The sequence below is a fragment of the Megalobrama amblycephala genome, linkage group LG16 (assembly GCF_018812025.1).
Source record: "Megalobrama amblycephala isolate DHTTF-2021 linkage group LG16, ASM1881202v1, whole genome shotgun sequence".
In the NCBI taxonomy this organism is placed as follows: Eukaryota; Metazoa; Chordata; class Actinopteri; order Cypriniformes; family Xenocyprididae; genus Megalobrama; species Megalobrama amblycephala.
In genome coordinates, this window is record NC_063059.1 from 830,813 (window position 1) to 853,037 (window position 22,225).

Consider the following 22,225-nt stretch of genomic DNA (forward strand, 5'->3'; position numbering starts at 1 on the left):
GCATGAATCTCCTACGATGAGTACTTAAAAAATTGAGAGCCTGATTATTCAAAAAATCCACATTTAAACCAAAATATCTAACTTTCTGTTGGCCGGAGCTAATGAGTGTAAATTAGAAAGTTGTCCGGCTTGATGAGAACAATATGTTTACCGAGTTTAGTAACTGTAGATAAAACTAACCTCCCAACTTTTGTCAAAAGGTGGCGCTATAGAGCCCCTCCTCCCGCCCATCGCTAAGGCTTTGCCCATGTCTACTGACCGATATCTGTCAAGTGTGTTTCGAGTTTCATGCAATTTGAAGCATTCTAAGAGATAAAAAACACCCAAGAATATTAAAAAAGTTTGACGTTTCCATGGAAACAGTATTTAAGATATCAAGAATTCTCATATTCTGAATATTCTGATCTAAACTAAGTATTACACCCTTTGATGCTTAAAACACCAACAAGTGACATTTCACTGGAAGTTTTCCAGCTGGCTTATATTATTGAATTTGCAGAAGTTTTTAAAGGGGTCATGAACTGCGTTGTTTTATTGTTTTATAATGTTTCCTGGGGTGCATTTATAATGTTAGTATGCTTTTTACATCCAAAATTGTCATAATTAATGAATAAAAGGCATTTTTCCTACCCTGATTTCAGCCCTCTGGTTTGAACGCTCTGTTTTAAGGGGCGTGTCTCTGTGAGACTTCAGTGTAAACGCCCACTGCTGTGATTGGCTGACATCTTTGCCTATGAAATATCCAAGTATTACTCTCTCGAAAACTTTTAGCGCGTTTTTACTATTACAGCTCTCAAGGTTAACCTATCGTGAAAAGTGTTGCATTACATTTAGATCTGGCCATATATTTAGATTGTGGCATGAAAGGTTGCAGTGATGAACACTGTAGTCGATCACAGACATGTTGTTGAGCTCATGAAAGCAGTGATCTCGTCATTGCAACTCAATTTCTGCACACTAACGAATGCTTTTGTCATAACTAACAGTGAAAACACTATATAACTAAGAGATTTGTTGAATAAAACGGGAGTTTTGCACGTCAGTCACTGATAAACTCGCGCTGTTTGATTGACAGCTTCAGCGCGCGCTGCTCCAATGATTGCAATGGGAGCTTTCTTTGATCACTTTCTTTATATAATTTAATCACCGTTAAATAACAGATTATTTTCATGCTACTAAGAGAAACAAGGTGAAGTTGAGCGTTTAGTCGCTGGTTTGATTTACTGACACACAGACAAAGATCATCTGACTGTACATGAATCATTAATATCAGATCAGGCATTAGAATGAACACAGTTACTGACATGTTGTTGCATTACTGTCGAGTCCAGGCACTGCACAATATTTAAATCCTCAATGGCATGTTTATTGGTAGCTCGATCTGGTTTAGCACCATGTAGGCCTATGTTACTTAGGCTACCTGTTCTATTGCATGTCATGTGCAAATTGGTGGGCGGGGCTAAACAGGCAGTGATGAAGTAGGCGTTGATCTTCTTCTGCGGAGGCGGTGCTTGCTGCCCTTTGACGTCATAGATCACCACTTTGTAAATCCTGTCGTTTGCTAGGTCTGGTGTCAATTAAAGCAGCTTTTATTGGACTAACAAGGAAGTTTACAGGATATTCTTAAAGTATGATGACCTCTTATATGTTAAAAGCTCAAGGAAAAGTTGATTTCTCAGTTCATCACCCCTTTAAGCACGATCCATGCATATTTTGTTAATTTATTTATTAATTCGGTAGGCAGCTGCATAATAATAGAAATGATGTAATGTACAATCCATTTCCTTTTTTTTTCAGGTAAACTTTGACTCACAGTTTTGTGGTTTCTGTTGTTTTAATCATCAACTCTTCTAGCACAAAGTTCGGACTTTTATTTTGACAGGCAGCTTGATTGAGTGTATTTCACAAACAGAGGTACTGGCTTGACTTGGGTCTCTCTGGCATCTGGTTGTCAAACATGCACGCGCAAACACAAGAGAGCGCTGCACCGAGCTGCGAGCACGCGCGTTGCGCGCACACACTACGCGGAACACCTGCACGCGCTGCCGCGTCGGAGGAGCGCTGAACACACACGCCATTTATTTAAAGAGGAGAGCGTTGCATCTGCTTATTATTTTCTAAAGCGAAAACATCTCATCTGCTAATCGTCTTCGAAGGGGAAGTATCAAGCTTGACAGATGTGTGCTGTCACCCGCGCGGAGTGTGCGCCGGTGGAGGAGCGCCTCTGATGCGCTGCGGGTCAGTGTGTGTGTGCGCGCTCGCCGGAGGAGAGCATGAGTCTGCTGGCGCTGCTGGCTCGAGTCATGCGCTGTCTGCTGCTGCGGCCCGAGGCTCTGCTGCTGCTGTGCGTCAGTCTGGCCCTCTGGAGCTTCCTCTTCCACACGGATGAGGTCAAGACCATCGTGCAGTCCAGCCGCGACGCGGTGAACCTGATGAAGGGCAAGGTGGCGGAGATGATGCAGAGCGAGCGCGCGGCGCTGGACGAGGAGTTCTCGAAGACATGGCAGTACCGGAGCAGCGGCGCAGCGGTGTACTCCATCCAGGGCAGGAGGGACCATATGGAGGACAGGTTCGGCATCCTCGCGGACACGCTCAACAAGAGCCATCCGACCATCTTCGGCGTCTTCGATGGGCATGGTGGAGAGGTAAACATCTGTCTGTCTGCTGACATCTGGATTGTGTCAGTGGTGAGAGCCACACCAGATACATGCAAACTCTCATTAGGATGGTTTCTTGGACATAGGGGTCTAAGATAATACCATATAGCCTTTGAAGCAGCTGGATGTGTCTGATTCAGTAGTCTGGTCTTGATATTATAATTGAGGAGCATCACTGTGCCATATTTGTTTTTGAGGGATTCACTGACAGTTTTGATGCTGAATACTCAGTGTTTATGGAAATATTGACAAAATAACCTTTATCTGTGAATAACAGAACATGTTTCAGAGAAAGTAAAGTATTATTTGTACACACTATATTACAAAAAGTACTAAATATTCCCAGGTAAAAAATAAAGTATACTTGAAAGCACTAAAAAATAGCAACTTAAATAAAAGTACATTTGTAGTACATTCTTAATTTTGGGCTTAATAAAATTTGTAAATGTTGTATGCTATAAATGCACTAATTAAAGTATATTTGTACTTCAGTAGTACAGTGCACTTGAAAAAGTATACCACTAATACTTAATTTGATTTTTAGTGCAAAAATACCACACAAATATAGACAGTTTTATTAGTGTGTTTCTTAAAAGTGTGCTTTGAATGCTTTAAAAATTAGTTCAGTCTTAGTAGACTTTTATATAGCAATCCTATGTTTAAATTAAATTGATTTTATTAAAAATATGAGCACATTTTCCCAACTGTTGTACTTAAGTACACTTACTATAAATGCACTAATTAGCACTGACACTTAAATTGATTTTAAGTGTATCAGATAAAATAAACCAAATATACAGAAGTGTTTTATTAGTGCATTACTTAAAAGTGTGCTATATTTCAGTGGATTTTTATATGTACTGCCACTAAGTTCTGTTTTAATGGATTTTCATGAAAATACAGTAGAAATTTATTAATTACAGTAAAACACGATTAACATATACTTAACTACATATACTACTACATATAAAGGCAATATTAACCTAGTTATGATACATGAAAATATGTGGGCAATACATTATAAATACATTTTGTATTTATTTTATAGTATTTTAAATAATTCATAAGTCTATTTTCTATGTCTGATGAGTATATTTAAAAGTGCACTACAAGTGGAAACTAAATATATTTGTTTAATACAGAGATAGTATATTAAAAGCACATTTTAGTTCATATTTCATGCTGTCTCAAAATAGCACATGAGGACACTGAGATGTTCTTAAGATTATCTTCAGAAGTACTAAAGAAGAGCTTTTAGTATATTAAGTACAACATTAGTGTGTGAAAATAGAGCACTTTAAGTACATTATGGAAGTGTAGTGAAATAGAGTGTATTTCAGTGCACGTTTCTCACCTGGGTTGTAGGGATGGTTTGGACGCCTCATTGCATCAAGCGTTGTGTATGTTTGTGGCGTTTGATTTGAGGAGAAAAGAGCAGCTGTTCTGGGTTCAGTGTGGCTCACACTCTGGTTTCTCTCTAGAGCTGATTTGTGTAAGTCAGTGTGATGTTGATTTCTCTTTCTTTCATACGGGTCAGTGACGTGTCGGGTCATTTTTTTTGTCCAAAGGCCTTAATAATAATAAAAAACAAAGATATGACATCCAAAGTATATAAAGTAGTACAACTAGATCTCTTTTATTGAATACATAAGGTTTTAATTATATTTTGCTTCATATAAATGTATTTTAAAGATTTTGAAGTGTCAAAAGGTCATTCGGTTTAACCGTCCAAAGGCCAATACAGCCATTTCATTAGTGATTAAAATATCTTAAACTGTAATAAATGTATATATTTTTTATTCTGGCATGATTTTATAACATCATATATCAACATAGTGCAAAATGGTGTTAAAATAATGTGTAGAAGTCGTTGATTTGTTATGAGAAAGAATGTCCGGAAAAATGACTTTCATTGATGTCATTCGGAGTAACCAATATAATAATATAATTAATATAATATAATATTGGAGTAACCAATAACCAACATGTGACAGGATCATTCAGACACCTGCACAGGATCACATGGTCGTGAAGCAAAGTAACAAACTCTCTCTTAACTATTTGATAAATTCATGTTTTCTCTTGATCAAACGCATGTCCCGAAACATCAGGTCATTCGGTGCAACCGTTATAAAACATGGAAAATGTTGGAATATTTTAAAAACTTGTACTAAATATAAAATGTTTGATTGTCCCTTTGCTAGCTAGCTAGCTCAGCCTGTTAGCATTGTTTGAAAATATCGTCATTCGGTGTAACCAAAAGTGTCATTCGGTAAAACTGAAATTTTGGTTAAACCGAATGACTTTTTTTGTCCATCTTGTATAAAAAGACAAAAGCAGTGTTGATTGATTCTAAAAAACACATAATCTTATTGTTAACACTTAATAAATCTTCAAAATTAATTACATTTCCATTTTTTTATTTTTTATTAGCAGGTATCTGCCCGGTTTCTGCCCTTTTATCATGATTTAGTCGTTTATTTGATATAATTTTTCTTGTACATAAGTGATTTGTGGTGAAAAGTGGTTGGTCTCATTTACTAAATGATAAAGTTGAAAAAGTTGTGTCCTTTGTCCTGAACTGAACACAGGTAAAATTGATTGTCTGTTTTTCAGTGTGTTGCTTATGCTTTTTCACAAGTGGCACAGCTGGAATAGTCACATGTAACCATGTCAATCGGAATAAATTTGCCAAATCAGATTAAAATTTCCTTCTGATTATAAGGAGTAGTTTAAAACCATTCAATAAGACATGTAAACACTTGATCGGATTGAAACCTGAAACTGGAAAGTTCTGCATGATGTAGAAATGACGTAATGACACGTGACTCGCAGAGCGAGATGTTGTTGAATATAGTGTCATAAATGACTGAAATTCTCCATCGTCTGTGAAGTGCAGCAGGAACACGTCCTGATAGGGCTGTCAAATTAAAACTATGATTTCGAATCTTCATCGAATTTAAAATAAAAATCCACATTCGAATGCAAAAATGGTGCCAAATCTGAAACTTCGAATATATGGTTCAGCACAAGAATATGCAGCTGCCCCAAACAAAACTCTTGCATTTCTTTAAAAAGATTTGAGACTATAGACATGACCAGGTATTTTTGTGAGAAATGAAGATCCTCCTAATATTATCTTCCTGAACAAAACCTGGTCCAGTCCAGTGACCTCAGGTAATTACGTATGCGTTACTGAAGGTGTAGATGAGCTGATGAATGTACTCATTCAGCCTACTCGTTACAGTTTATCAATATTTGTGTGAATTTCCCCCATTATAAGCAGAGATTTTAGGCCTTGCAAGTGTCTGGGTGAATGTGTGGGTGAGTGTACGTGTGAACGCTTGTGTTTAGATGAGCATGTGTGAGCTTTGATGAGGTGTGGGCGAGCGTCTGGAGGAGAATGGAGATGAGTGTGGTTGAGCGAAAACTGGATGCCCAATTCCCATTTGTTGACTATCCCATTTACACTATACAGTGGCAGAACAACCCAGGGACGTGCTGACCCGGCTATTTAAAATGCTATTTTATCATAAACATCTTTATTGTTTTTAAAAGTGACACATCATAAAAATCTGACTTTTTCCATGTTTAAGTGTTATAATCGGGTCCCTGCCTCATCTACCAACCCAGAAAACATGAAAAAACGCTTTCATGAGCGCCATCCTTGTTCAGTGTTTTCATGAACAAAGACTTTCACAGTCTTCTGCAGGTCTTGTGCTGTGATCCTTGGGTTCTTTCTCAGGAGGGTCTGTTGTGATCTTTGTATGATGACCGCTCCTACAGAGAGGAGCAACAGTCCAGAATCTTCTAAATCTGTAAATGGTGTGGATTCACGAACACTTAAGCAGTCTTAAGCAGTGCTTTTGTAGCCTGTTTCAGCTTTGTGCATTTCTGTAATGTGTTTTAAGGGTCCTGTGAATGCTTTTGGGATTGAGGCATGGTTCACATATTTGTCTGCAATTGTGAGTTCAATGAAGAACAGACCACAGTTTATTTTAGATAACCCATGGGTACTTTGAGTCAGATAAAATTCACTGTCGAACGCCTGCAGGGATCACATACACACCCAGCCATGTATCAGAGTTGTTGCTCTAAGTTAAAGGCTCTCACAAAAAGATTGATTCTACCTAAAAGAGAAAGCAGAACGCCTCGATCACATCCTCCCTCACTGACCTACATCACTAGGTGAAAATATTTGCATAATGCTGTGTTGAGACACTGTGTGATTCAATGCAAAAGCAAAAGCAGTACTTTATCTGGCCTTCCGTAAGTGGATGCAATTAGGAATCAGTGATTAAAGGGAACCCCTGGTGTTGAGACTTGTATGGCTCAATATAATGTAAATGATGTCTCTTACTGAAATATGTGCTAGAAACCCAGGAAAGATTTTCGTTATTTAAAGAATCCATGACATATTTGGGCATTTGGTTAAAGCGTACGCAGTGAAGACTTACATCACTTCTCTTGTTGACCTTCGACTGAAAATTACAAGATTTATTTACAACACTGTTCCAGAACAGTACAACCCAAATATTCATGTGTGTGCAGCGTATTTTTTTAACAGAGGACAGTTTCCTGAACCTGGGAGAGTACAAGACCGGCTTTTTTCAAAAAAATAAATGGGTCAATTCCAGCATTGCAAAGGCAATCTGATGCTTCTGAATCAGAGATTAAGACACAAATAGAGTTTATGCAATAAATTGCCTACCCTACTTTCAAATTTTAAAGTTTTAAGTCTCAAAGTTATAGGTGAGGACCTATTGCTATCCCAAACAAACAGTGCGCGCTTGAGCGAGATCTCTTTGTGAGAATGACACACAAGCACATATGTGACCCTGGACCACAAAACCAGTCATAAGGGTCAATTTTTTGAAATTGAGATTTATATATCGTCTGAAAGTTGAATAAATACACTTTCCATTCATGTATGGGAAAATATTTGGCCGAGATACAACTATTTGAAAATCTAGAATCGCCTTTTAAAGGATTAGTTCACTTTCAAATAAACTTTTCCTGATAATTTACTCTCCTCCATGTCATCCAAGATGTTCATGTCTTTCTTTCTTCAGTGGAAAAGAAATGAAGGTTTTTGAGGAAATCATTACAGGATTTTTCTCCATATAGTGGACTTTACTGGAGCCCAAACAGTTGAAGGTCAAAATTACAGTTTCAGTGCAGCTTCAAAAAGCTTTAAACGATACCAGACGAGGAATAAGAGAAAATCTAATGAAACGATCGGACATTTTCAGAAAAAAATACAACTGTATATGCTTTATAAACACAAATGATCGCCTTCCAAGTGCTTCCACTTTCCGTATTCTTCAAAAAGCTTACGCTGTATGTCCTACACTTTCCCTATTCAACTTACTGAACGAACGCAGCACCAGTTTCATTTTTAGAGTAGGGAAGGCGTAGGACATACAGCGTAAGCTTATTGAAGAATACAAAAGTGCTGTTTTGGCAGAAGCACTTGGAAGGCGATAATTTGTGTTTATAAAGCATATACATTTACATTTTTTTAGAAAATGGCCGATGGTTTCGCTAGAAAAGACTCTTATTCCTCGTCTGGTATCATTTAAAGCTCTTTGAAGCTGCACTGAAACTGACAACCATCTGGAGTCCAGTGAAGTCCACTATATGGAGAAAAATCCTGGAATGATTTCATCAAAAACCTATATTTCTTTTCGAATGAAGAAAGAAAGACATGAACATCTTGGATGATGTGGAGGAGAGTAAATTATCAGGAAAAGTTTATTTGAAAGTGAACTAATCCTTTAAGTCCTTAGCAATGCATATCCACTCACAAAAATACATTTCTGATATATTTACTGTAGAAAATTTACAAAATATCTTCATGGAATATGATCTTTACTTACTATCCTAATTCTTTTTGGCATAAAAGATAAATCGATCATTTTGACCCATACAGTGTATTGTTGGCTATTGCTACAAATATCCAGGGTCACAAATGTGTTCCAAAACACAACTGGTCAAGGTCACATGTGGCTGAATCAGTGCGAGTTTCTCTGTCATTTGAGAGTGTTTAACCATCTCTGCTGATCTGGAAAACTTTACTATACAATAGTAGGCCAATATATTTATTTTATCATTTCTTCAAGTTAAAGGTGCCGTAGAACGTTTTTTTAAAAGATGTAATATAAGTCTAAGGTGTCCCCTGAATGTGTCTGTGAAGTTTCAGCTCAAAATACCCCAAAATAATAATTTTTTTTAACTGCCTATTTTGGGGCATCATTAAATATGCGCCGATTCAGGGCTACTGGCCCTTTAATTCTCGTGCTCTCCACCCCCCGAGCTCGCGACTGCCTTAAACAGCATAAACAAAGTTCACACAGCTAATATAACCCTCAAAATGGATCTTTACAAAGTGTTCGTCATGCAGCATGTCTAATCGCGTAAGTACAGTGTTTATTTTGATGTTTACATTTGATTCTGAATGAGTTTGATAGTGCTCCGTGGCTAAAGCTAACATTACACACTGTTGGAGAGATTTATAAAGAATGAAGTTGTGTTTATGAATTATACAGACTGCAAGTGTTTAAAAATGAAAATAGCGACGGCTCTTGTCTCCGTGAATACAGTAATAAACGATGGTAACTTTAACCACATTTAACAGTACATTAGCAACATGCTAACGAAACATTTAGAAAGACAATTTACAAATATCACTAAAAATATCATCATGGATCATGTCAGTTATTATTGCTCCATCTGCCATTTTTCACTGTTGTTCTTGCTTGCTTACCTAGTCTGATGATTCAGCTGTGCACAGATCCAGACGTTAATACTGGCTGCCCTTGTCTAATGCCTTGAACATGAGCTGGCATATGCAAATATTGGGGGTGTACATATTAATGATCCCGACTGTTGCGTAACAGTCAGTGTTATGTTGAGATTCGCCTGTTCTTCGGAGGTCTTTTAAACAAATGAGATTTATATAAGAAGGAGGAAACAATGGAGTTTGAGACTCACTGTATGTCATTTCCATGTACTGAACTCTTGTTATTCAACTATGCCAAGATAAATTCAATATTTAATTCTAGGGCACCTTTAAAGTAAACATTTTATTTTATTATTTTGCCAGTTAGTAGTGAAGACCTTTGAGATTCGGAGAGATTCCTTCTTTCAGAGCAGCTCTTGAGGTGACGTTCACATGGAGGGTCTTCGTATATAAGATGGTAGATGCTAAAACACCACGAGCGTCTCGCATGCTTGAGTATGTGTAGTGTACAAAACTGAGGCACTCGAAGACAGACTTCTCAAACTAAGACATGCTCTGTTATTGTGTCTTATTTTTCATCCACACATCTGTGTTTCCCTGAAGATGGAGCAGTGTTTCTGCTGAGCACATGTTTGGACGCTGCCGTCTGATGGAATTCTCCAGACTCTGGAGAAGGTGATGCACAGCTGGATTTGAGCCATAAACTAAAACTTTTTTCCAACAGACTGTAAAATAAAACTTAAAGTGAATTAACCTGTGCTAATTTAAATTAAACGTGTGCGAGCTAAGTGTTGTCCTAACTGCTGTTCACTCGGATCAGAGTAGATTCTGCCGCTCACACTTTTCCAGGACAGGAAGATCATGCCAATAGTGATTTGTGTGTGTGTGTGTGTGTGTGTGTGCTGACTGCTTCTGATTACTGTTGTTTGAGATGTACAAAAAAGATCTCAGTCAGTTTTTAATCAGGCAGTGAAAGGAAAGCCACAGCAGGAGTGGCTCCAGCACATCTCATGAGCTGATAAATACAATCATATGGGCAGAATATTTCCAGTTCAGACAGGATGGACATCCTTTGATCAAGATCAATAACATGTGAAGAGTTGAAGTGCTTTGTGCTTTGAAATCCTTCTAGTGGGTTGGGAAACATTTAAGGGAATAGTTCACTCCAAAATGAAAATGGAAATCTCATCACCCTCACGTTGTATTGAATCCTTCACTAGAGTTAACGAGTTAGTGATGTTTTGCATTGGTGAGTTTTGCAAGGACAAAGTGTCTCGTCCTGAATACTAATCTAGTTGTTCGCAATTGTAAGGAAAAGCAGATGCAAATACAGGCGTGTGGAAGCTCACTCACGCCAGAGCTTCTGTCATGTGTGTTACGACTGAAGTCACGTGACCGTAAATCTATTAAAATATTTAGATGCAGGAAAAGATCTGACAGCAGATGCAAAAACGCTGGTAACAAACCTATTTGCTTCAAACCTTCTGCTCTATGAGCTGACTGCCCGTGCAGGAACAAATACAACAACAGATAACTATAAAACACTTTGATATTAATAGTGTAAATGATTTCTGTTCAGTTTTACACTGGTTCTGACTGCCTGCTTTAGTTGTGGCACCATTTCCACCCCATCCAACTATTGTCCTCCAGTTAGTTTATCAAGCAGACAGTAGTGTCAGTGAAGAGCATATGAGATCAAACATAAGTGAAATCATGTGAAGTAAGGTAAATCTATTAGAAAATATATTTTGAGATGTAATTTTGTCATGTCGGGCTGTTTAACCGTTTGAGATGCAAGTAGAATATCGAGGGAAGCCTGGTAAGTTATGACATTTTGATTTTTTAAACTAAATGCACAGATGATTGATTCACAGTAATAACATTAACATGCATGACGAAAATAAAAAGGGTCAGTTTTGATGCTGACTTAAAGAAGAACAATAAGGCAGCAAAAGGGGGACCAACACAATTTTAGGAAGGTGGTCATAATATTATGCCTGATCGGTGTATATAGATATACTGAAACGTTCCCGCTCATGTTTTCAAGTTCAGTTGAGTTTCTGTGTGTAGAAAATGTCCTCGTTCTTAGATTACAGTGTCATTCGATGGAAGTGATGTTCAGAGGGGATTTGATGACCACAAGTTCAATTAAACCACCAAAATATGAGGAAAATATTAAAAATAATTTACAAATGAGGGAAGAACAAAACAATAAACAAGTTTAAGGTATTTATCTGACAAAATTATTTGGCAAAAAAGAGGCAGCTACAGGTTTTATTTTATTATGCACAAAAATTGCATGTAAAAAACAAAAGCTGACAGGAAAAAGCATACATTGACTACAACATTAGGGGTGTAACGGTCCACAGAAGTTATGCTTATTGTACTGCTTATTAATAGTTAGTAAGGTTTATGATGTAGAATATGATCATGCAGAATAAGGCATTAATATTTGCTTTATAAGTACTGATAAACAGCCAATATCCTAGTCATATGCATGATAATAAGCAACTAGTTCATAGTTGTGCATTAGTTTGCTCCACCTAAACTATATTTAAACATTTAAAGCTTAAGCTCAACCCTCCTATACTTCATTTTCACGCACAGTTGACACACGTGTGCCTTTAGAGGACTTGTTTTCAAGCGCTCAGGTAATTTGCACATGCGTTGTTCTTCTGCTCTTTTTCCTGTTGTGGTGTTAGCAAACGGCGTTGCATTACTGTGTGCGCCCCCTTCTGGATTGGAGTGTGGATAGGGTTAGATACATTTACGGTTACATCCGTACTACAACATAATCAGTTATTAATATTTTATTGGTTCTCTCTCGTTTTTGCATGCGTTCATAATTTCTTTGTTGGAGAGCCTGGTCAAAAATTATGTCGACACATTTTGTCATGTTTCATTGCGTTATTATCACAAATCACAAACAACTGACTCCGAGCACAACTGCTTACAAACTCTTCATTCACCGGCTGTGTGAAATAGTCTGATATGAATATAGCAGTGCATCCAGCATCTCTCCATCCGCCCGCTCGATTCACACACTGCACAGACTCGAGTCCAGGTCACTGATGCACGCGTGATTAATATTCCTGTGAGGTTTGTCAGCGCAGGAGGCACACGAGTCCGGGAGTCTTCTCTGCACTGACGGATGATCTCGTGTTTTTATCAGGGTTCATACTGACATGAATACACTTCTCAAACCCTGTGGGCTCTTGAGGCCTGTTCACACCAAGATGAATTTACATCACAAATATGCATGAACATTAACACTGAGAAGAAAACTGGTCTACCAATGAGAGCCGTGCTTTTGCTCGTGTGACCGGAGCCACTGCAGTTACATAAAACAAGACTTGGTGGCGCTCATGAACAAACTGTTTCGCTGAGTAACAATTTGTTTCCATTCAGAGTTGTGAATTTACCTTATGCACAAAATTTAAATATGGCATAAAACATTTGCGAATAAAACATGTCTATCCCATGTGTTAACAAATAAGAGAACAAAATCATCACTTCCTGTGAAACTGCCACAAAATATCTGTAATAAAAACAGGCTCTTTTTTCCTCCATCATAAATGAGTTTCGTCTCAGAGCGGCAGACGAAACACAATAAATGCTGTCATTTTCTCTTACGTTCGTCATCACGCAAATCATTCCGATGACAGACTTTGACTTTCAGAACCAACATTTGAGATGCCATTGGTCCACTGGTTAGTCCAGTTGTCCAATCACAGCCTCTGCTGAGGCAAAGTCACATGAGGGTTTTTTATTATTCAATCTTATCAGGTAAAAAAAAGTATCTGCATCAATCGAGCACAAGTTTTTTATGCAAATTTTCAGAATATATGTGTATTCTGTAGGGCGTTCACACCAGATGCAACTTGCGTGAATAAATCGCGCAATTCGCGGTAGTTGGATGCTTGAACATTTTGAGTTTACTCGCTTCATTAGTGCATGAAATTCGCTTCATTCGCATGTGAAATTCGAATAAGCTCAATTTGCTGGCTTTAGCTAGCTTGTTGTCTCAATAAAGACCAGATTGTCTGACCTCCTCACTTACTTTCTTCCAAGCAAGATCCTTTTTATTCCTGTTTCTATAAATGTATGAAGATGTACAGCGACAATGATTTTGTCCTCCATTATTGTTTCGGATTTCTGCCTCTGCTCGCTACGTCACGTCACTACTAGAGCAAGCTCCTGATTGGTTAACGTGGCACGAATTTTCACAAGTTCAGATTTTTCAACTTGTGCGATTACACGCGGCAAGCGCCCGAAACACTCAATTCGCGCCGCAGGATGTCTATTCGCATCTTTGCATTGACATAACATTGATCGCGCTTAATGCTTCATTCGCGTCTGGTGTGAACGCGCCATTAGTGTTTCCATGCTGCCTTGTAATGTGAAATCCCAAAATGCGCACAAAAATAGGTGGATGGAAACATAGCTAGTATAACTAGCAGAAGAAGAATCTGAAAGCAACAGTGGAGATGGATATGAACTACTTCCACGCTCTACTTGTCACGGCTCGCGCAATTTTGGTACCAACTAGAGGTCGACCGATTGATCGATTTTTGGCATTTTTTAATTAATTTAATTTAAATACTTAATTTTCTGTGTTTCACTGCCTGTCAAAGTAAACCTCTTTTGGTCGTAAGCATGGAAAGATGCGTTCAGCATGTGCACATCTAGTGAAGTGCTGTTTTCAAGAGCTCAAGTCACTTACACATGCGCTGTTGTCCCCGGACGTCTGTGGACCCTCTGATGACAAAAACCTAAACTTTAAAAAGCAACCCTAAGTATTGAATTATTGGTTATATAGCGATTGTAAAAAAAACTTCATTCAGTGATTGTTTTATACCTGAAATTCTGCCATTCAATAGTTCCACTGACTTTAAAGGCACAATATGTCATTTTTAACTGCATCTGATTATGCTATTTTAGCTACTTGACAAAATTTTTCTCTGAGGCATGATAAAAGCATGATACTCACGGAAAATCAGGAAAATGAGATTCAAACAATGAGACTAAACGTGTTGAACTGTATTAGTTTTCTGTCGATGAATGACTGTATCCAAACAGTTGCTCGTCTGTATAAAATATATTAACGGTCTTTGGTGTTTTCATGGTTTCTACAAAATAAAACTGGAAACTGAGTGTAACGCAGGTATGATGTTATTGATAGGCGCCGCACGGACACAGCCGGTGTCCTGGTTAAAATTGATTATTTCTCTGGATTTAAACATTCTTGGGAACATCTGGGATAATGTACAACAAAATATATAACATTGTTCTAGTGGTTTTTGGATACATTAATCCAAAAATCTTACATATTGTGCCTTTAACAAAACTGCTGTTATGTCAGAACTTTAAATATTTAGAGATATGATGAACACAAAACGAACAGACAGTTAAATGCACGCGCACAAGAGTCTGTTCATAAATGGATGTGAAGTCCCCTGAAGTGTCAAAGTTTTGTTGAAGAATGTGAAATGTGTTTGTCTCTCAGGCAGCTGCAGAGTACGCCAAGTCTCATCTTCCCATCATGTTGCGGCAGCAGCTCCAGCGCTATGAGAAGCAGAAAGAAAACAGCGCTCTTACTCATAAGTCCATCCTCAAGCAGCAGATACTCAACATGGACAAAGAGATCCTGGAGAAACTGTCGGCCTCCTATGATGAAGCAGGTGAGAGCTCATGGTACAACCATTAGACCTTCGACCTGAGAACCACACATTACATATGATGAGGTTGTTGCGCAGTGTGTGAATCATTAGTCGCGTCATACTGTGTGCCGTAACTGACAGTACTCAGTAGAGCTGCATGATTCTGGATAAACTGAGATAAAATTCTGGATAAAATGTTTTTGTTTTTTTAATGGAGATCATGATTCTCCCACAATTCTGAATAGACAACTAAACTAAATAATGTACTTTACAAAACAAAAAATGTAATTTACTAGAGGTTCTGACAATGTCTGTTTAAAAAAATATTTAATTAAATTGAACAAATTCTTTTTTTTTAAATCGGTTGAATGAATGATTCAATGACTCACTCATAAAGATTTCACTTATTTGTAGAGATGTTCCGATACCCCTTTTCCATTCCCGATACCGATTCCGATACCTGAGCTCAGGGTATTGGCCGATACCGAGTACTGATCCGATACCTGGGTGCAGGGCTCTGAACCGGTTCAAGGAACGAAAACGAAAACCAGAAACGAACGAGATTTTGACCGGAACGTAAGCAGAAATGGAAACTGAATCAGATTTAATCGTTTTGAACAGAAACACTAATTTGAAATGGCCATTAACCAGCTAATAATGTTATTTTTTCGTTCTATTTAATATTTTGATTTGGCAGTCAACCAATCACGAATTTAGGCTGACGAATTCACGCTGATGCGCTCAGGCTCAGCTGTCATGTCATCATAGGTTAGGTAAGTTACAATGGCAATAGTTTTTCCAATGATATGTGTCACCATTAAAGGTGCTAAAGAGGATGTTTTGTTTTATACATTTTTGCAATATTACTTGAAACTGTCTTTACTAACTGATAAAAGACTATTTATTAGGTGCACTGAAAGGAATAATATTAATATACATCATCCGTGCACGAGGTAGGGCCTTAAAAACATCAGCCAATCGTTTACGTGATCATCGCGTAAACGATTGGTCCTCTGGCTTGTCAATCACTGCCGTGACGTTCCTTGTGAGAGACGAGCGCGGCTGCGCTTCAGTAACTTTCCACACTCCACAGGCGCCGCATGCAATGTTTTTGTCAGGAGACAGGAGTAACAACTGCAGATTATGAGTTACCTGCTGTGAGTCCGACATAATGAATCCACTAACACGACACAGCGAATGCCGGTGGTAAACACTCGTGTTCCAATACTTGTGCACGAGTTTTGGGAGGCGTTCCTTTGAAATGAGCTGTGAAGGACGGGGGTTGTTCTTACGCATGCACTCATTTCAAAAACTCACCCTAGTGAAAAAAATCAACCAAACATATAAAACTTTACACTGCTCAATTCAATTCTGTAATACAATCTGCCGTCCTGTGACCACCGCCTGACTGTGCTGTTATGTGAAGAATGATGTCGATAATGCGAGTGAAGTAAAAAGCTTACATAATAAATAGCCTAATAGTTTAGCATTCGTCTCGAAAATGGAAACAGTGCCGAATGAGAAAGGTAGGCTTCAGATTCACTTTAAATTAATTCGTTTAGCATCTTATTTAGTTTTATTTCTAATAAATAACCCTGTTTTTCACTTCTTCGCTGCTCTAAACAGTGGTTGCTTATGGCAACACAGCACAACTTCCTGTGTTTGCATTCTGAGCCGCAAAGAAGAATTGATTTCCGATTTGCTGCGTTAAGCAAAGATAGCGGGCACAACTAGATATTGTTTAAGAAAATGGTATCGGATCGGTACATGAGTTTAATTACTCGCCAATACCGATGCTAGAATTTTTTCTGGTATCGGTGGTATATCCGATACTAGTATCGGAATCGGAACAACCCTACTTATTTCATTACTGGATGAATCAGTGTTTTTGAACGAATCTCTTGAATGAATGATTCAAAAACAAATACATTTTTTAACAGTCACTTGTCGCCACCTACTGGTGTAACGTGTAGTGTCAAATGTCAAATTACTTTCAAAAGGTGATTTACTCTATTTTGATTGCTACAGTAGACATCAGTGTTTATATCTGAACTATAAACTTTTATCCCAGTTCTTCTGTGATCATATGAATAACTGTAACACAGAAATAATGATCCTGTGTGGTTGAAAAGGCTGTTTCATACCTATACATGACAACTGCTCTCCCTGGGCCAGAATACAGATCTGAAGGTTCGCTGTGATCAGACTTGTCAAAGGTTTAATACACATCCGAATCGCTGTCACATAAATAAATGTGTATATATATATATATACACCTGATCACCTGGACAGATCTTATCTTACTCCAATGGAGAAGCTAACAGCTGATTCTGAGCTTTCTGAACAACTAAAACATGAACTAGAACATAAATCCAATACCTGTTACCAATTAAAGGACAAAATAATAATAATAATCACGATAGAGATAGAAGGCTAAGGGTAATGTCAGCTCAGAGGATCACTCACGTGCGGTTTGTGTCTCACTCAGGTACCACGTGTCTGGTGGCTCTGCTGTCTGAGAAGGACTTGACTGTCGCTAATGTTGGCGATTCGAGGGCAGTGCTGTGTGATAAAGACGGTAATGCCGTCCCGCTGTCACATGACCACAAACCCTACCAGGTCAAAGAGCGAAAGAGAATCAAGAAAGGAGGTGAGTAGCAGCCCACTGCAGTCACGCGAACACAAACAAAAAACTACACACAAAATTGCTTCTTTTTTCTTATTTTTTATTAAACAGTGGTTTATGGAACAAATTGTCTCTCTTGCACAAGCTTTCTTGCACATTACTATAATATTAACGGATACAATTAACAACAGAGCCCAAAATATTAAATTCAGTTGCTATTCATTTTTCAATATAATATTCAATGCTCAAATAATAAAATAATAAAACAAGTAAATTGCACATAAGGCAGGTTTTGCATTAGCTTTTAAATCTAATTATAAAGTTAATTTTCTACTCCGGTTCTCTTTTGAAATATAATCATTTACACAGTGGCTGTCGTAACTTGTTTTCATGACCAATTTCTTTGAACATATTAAATAATGAATACATTACTAACAGGTAAAGTAACTATAGTAAATATATAAGCTAATATAGTGCATATATTTATTGAAAAGAGTTCATTTCTCTAGTGAACTAACATGCTGTGGACACTGAATGACTTGCCTGAGGTGAATGTGATGCTACGTGAGATTATTCTCAAGCTGTTTTATTGATGTCTTTCTGTGCATAGATCGTCTGTTCTTCTTCACAATGGACAAACCTTATTTTTTATTAAATATTTCAGTCTCATACAACAGCTCTTCTCTGATGATGTGCACAATAATCCCTTCCCTCCATCAACCTGTCAATCACATGAGATTCTGTCAATCAGCTTACAATCAGTTTAACTCTTTCCCTGCCAGCATTTTCTTTAAAAGTTGCCAGCCAGCGCAAGCATTTTTGATAATTTTTTACAAAACTTTCACGGCCCCCAGAATATGTACACAGTCAATATATCAAAAGAAAGAACAGAGCCCCTGATTTTAAACAAAAATTATTCAAGCTTCATTTGTTCTGTTTTATCAACACTTGAATGTGAATTAAAAAAGCAACATTTTGAACAGAAAGCTGACAAAATAATGTTCCCTTTCAGTCAGTCACGTTCGATGTCACGTCGTAACTGAACCGACGAATTGGGATCTCGCTTGAGAGACCAATCCACTTTGACCAACCTACGAAACAGACAGTGTCTTTTAAAACACCTTCTTGAATTATTTCATTGAATGCTTGGCCTTCTTTAATCCCTCAGTAATCAGCTTCTCTGATTTAGGTGGCTTCATCAGTTTCAACGGCTCCTGGCGTGTACAAGGCGTTCTCGCCATGTCTCGTTCACTTGGTGACTATCCGCTAAAGAAGCTGAAAGTGCTGATCCCTGACCCTGATGTGCTGACCTTCGACTTGGAAAAGCTGCAGCCTCAGTTCATGATTCTGGCCTCAGATGGACTCTGGGACGCCTTTAGCAGCGAGGAAGCCGTGCACTTCATCAAAGAGCGTCTGGATGAGCCTCACTTCGGTGCGAAGAGCATCGTCCTGCAGTCCTTCTACCGCGGCTGTCCAGACAACATCACCGTGATGGTGGTCAAGTTCAGAAAGAGAGGCTCCAAAGCTGCTGGCTAGTGAAGACGGCTCAGCTCTCACATGCAATCATGCAATGCAAACCAATATTTGAATGACTTGATGAGCGATTATCATTATGCATAACTTTAATGTTAGATAAAAATGATAAAAGACTATTTTGTGGAGAAGCAACAATTTGTCTTTAAATTGAATGGTGCAGATTTAAGCAATCACTTCTTCGTTAAAGGTACAGTTCCCCCATGGAACAGAAAAATAGAATTTTTGAAGAATCTCTACACAGGTGCAACAAATATCATCATTATCCCTCTCTCCGATGGACTGAGCTGGAAAGTTGTCATTTCATCTGTTTTTATCTGTCAGGTTGGTTTTAATTTCTCATGTAATATTTTCAATAATTAACAGTAGGTTGTGTTAAGAAGTAACCCAGCTCATACATATGGTGTGTAAATCATGAATCATGGAGAAACAGGTAAACTGTGATAGTGATAATGTCTGTCAAGTAACCTCCGCTGCAGCTCTCGAATGCACTGTATTCAAATACAAGCTCTTTATTTCTGTGCTAGTGCAAACTTTTCTGCTGAATGCACTCTTTGCCCCATACAGCAAATCAATGGATGCTTGAATATAATACAGATAAATACACACAAATGTTGTCACGTAATGCACAGAGACGAGAAGGTAAGATCCAAGCGCAGCTTTTAATAGGACAATCCAAAATCGTATTCCAGAAACAGGCAAGGGTCAAACTCAACAGAACAGTCCACACTGAACAGTAAACCAGGAATACAAAGTGCACATAACACACATTAACAATCCACAAACAAAGGCAGAAACAACTCAGTATAAATAGACAGACACTAATGACAAAACTCAAGACAGCTGGTGCAATGAAGGGATAATGAGTCCGGGAAGTGGTTATGGGAAATGAAGTCCAAAAGTGAAAACAAGAGTCCGGGTTGGAGTGCCCTCTAGTGGCTGATTAGGGCACTCCCACTAGTGATCATGACAAATGTAAAGAATAAATGTTAATTTCTCTTCTTTGAACTGGTGCAGCACATTCAATGCGCTAACAAAACTTGTCAGAATCTGAACATTTACTGAAATTTGGCGGAGGGGGGAATTATCAGTGAATAAATAAAATGTGTATCTGTTTCTCACACAAAGCATCATGTGACATGTTGACCTCAGTCGATTCTTCATTCCAAACTCATTTCATAAGTTACAGAAGTGGTCATATTAAACATGCAGTGAAGTGACGTGTGTTTCCGTTTATATCGAGACATTTATACCAAGCAAAAGTTTCATTTGTTTAAGCCTATAACTGTCAGTGGTGTACGTGGTGATCGTTTCAGAAACACATCAGCACACACTGTTACACTTTATTTAAAGTGTCTTTATTACAGTGTAATTATAGTTAATTAATGGGTTTTGGTTTAGGGTTAATTGCATGTAATTATGCATACATGTAACAAGGACACTGTAAAATAAAGTGTTTCCAAACTACTTTACTAAAACATATTTCAGGTATATCTGACTTTCACAGCCTTGACTTGACTCTGTATGATCATTGGACGATTTTAATCCAAGTATGTTGCCTTATTTTAATGAACATGCTTTTCTATCTCTCTCTATCATGAGTTTATTTGCCAGAAGTGTTGTGTTGTCCAGAATTTGTGTTTACAGTGTCCGGAGGTTCATATTAAATGTCAGTGTGTTATTTTACATATTGATGTCTCTCTGAGACGAAGAATAACAAAATGAATGTTTATATTAAATATTAACACAAGTTGATGCAATATCGGTCAATGGAGCCAGACTTTCAGCTTCAAAATCATCATCAAATAATGTCATGACGCTTCTGGAAATCAGGCTCCATTGACTGATATTATTCCTGTGCATGTGTTTATCAATTATGGCAATTGGTGAGACATGCATATTTAATAAAAATAAAGAATGACTCTCAATCAATTGTTGTGTTTAAGATTGTTTAATTTACTGTGTAATGGGTATTTTAAATATAAAAAAATCATGGATAATAAATATTTTATTAAAAATGTTTAAAGGTTGTATTTTATCATTTATAGAGAGATAACAGAGAAAGAGAACATGAGCACAGCTTTGAGGGAAGCACAGGTCATTTTGTTATTTCTAACAAAGTTTGTTTTTTTCAACAGAGAACTTCAGGATGTTCAGTGAAAACATTGGTGTGTGAATCTCATCAATTTTTTCGTCTTTGTTTGAATTTCTCTCAGGCTTTTCTCAGTTGCTGACAGAGCATTAGTTATGGAAACTAAGGCTTCATCTCCAACTTTTGCATAATGTACAGGCTGTATGTAATGTGCCTTTTATGTGCTCCATTGAATCGTGTCTGATGTTTCTATTTCATTGTTCCAGACTGCCAGAGATGGTCAATACATGGTGGAAGGAGTCTCGTCTCGTGCATCACATGTATAATCTCATATCAATTCAGTCACATGTGACTTCAACTGGTGACATGTCAGAAGCTATATCAGCTTCCAAATACATCACGGTCGGTCTCTTTGTCATTCTTGCGGAGAGATCCTGTTTGAGTGCGCACAGCTTTTTGGATTGGCATATGCTCCCCGCAGTAGCTGTGTGTCAATAAAGCAAAGATATGCAATTTTGCATTGGAGTTTATTGGATTTGCCTTTGGATTATCATCTTGGAGATTGGATTGGATTGGATTGTTTCAGAACCATTGGTTATCCAGGGTCTTCACAAACACGGTGTTCTGGTCTCTGGAGTTGAGTGTTGTGTTAACCAGGGTTCTTGTTTTCACCGCGTGTGCATACCCATAGAGTACCTCAGGGATGACGTGTTTTTGTAGGCAAAACCCGGAAGCGAGTTAGCATTTTAGGACTTTCGTTCCATCACCCTTAAGTCTATGGGTTTTTTGAATGGGTTTTTGCTAAATCACCTGAAATAAGGTCTGTGGTTAACAAAGCCTCAAAATATTTTCACGTTTTGATCTATGACATAAAACACACCAGTTATAAGCTTCATGATTTTTTTTAAAACCTTT

At 37.9% G+C, this 22,225-nt stretch overlaps 1 protein-coding gene across 1 annotated transcript; it reads left to right on the plus strand.

Annotated features, from left to right (window-relative positions):
- The first annotated feature begins 1,910 nt into the window (after positions 1 to 1,910).
- ppm1lb (protein phosphatase, Mg2+/Mn2+ dependent, 1Lb) lies at positions 1,911 to 21,150 on the plus strand. The gene is made up of 4 exons (XM_048161581.1): positions 1,911 to 2,645; positions 14,906 to 15,080; positions 17,548 to 17,709; positions 18,875 to 21,150. Exons 1-4 carry the CDS (start codon positions 2,274 to 2,276, stop codon positions 19,219 to 19,221), a joined length of 1,056 nt encoding a protein of 351 aa, XP_048017538.1. The 5' UTR covers positions 1,911 to 2,273; the 3' UTR covers positions 19,222 to 21,150.
- Positions 21,151 to 22,225: the final 1,075 nt, after the last annotated feature.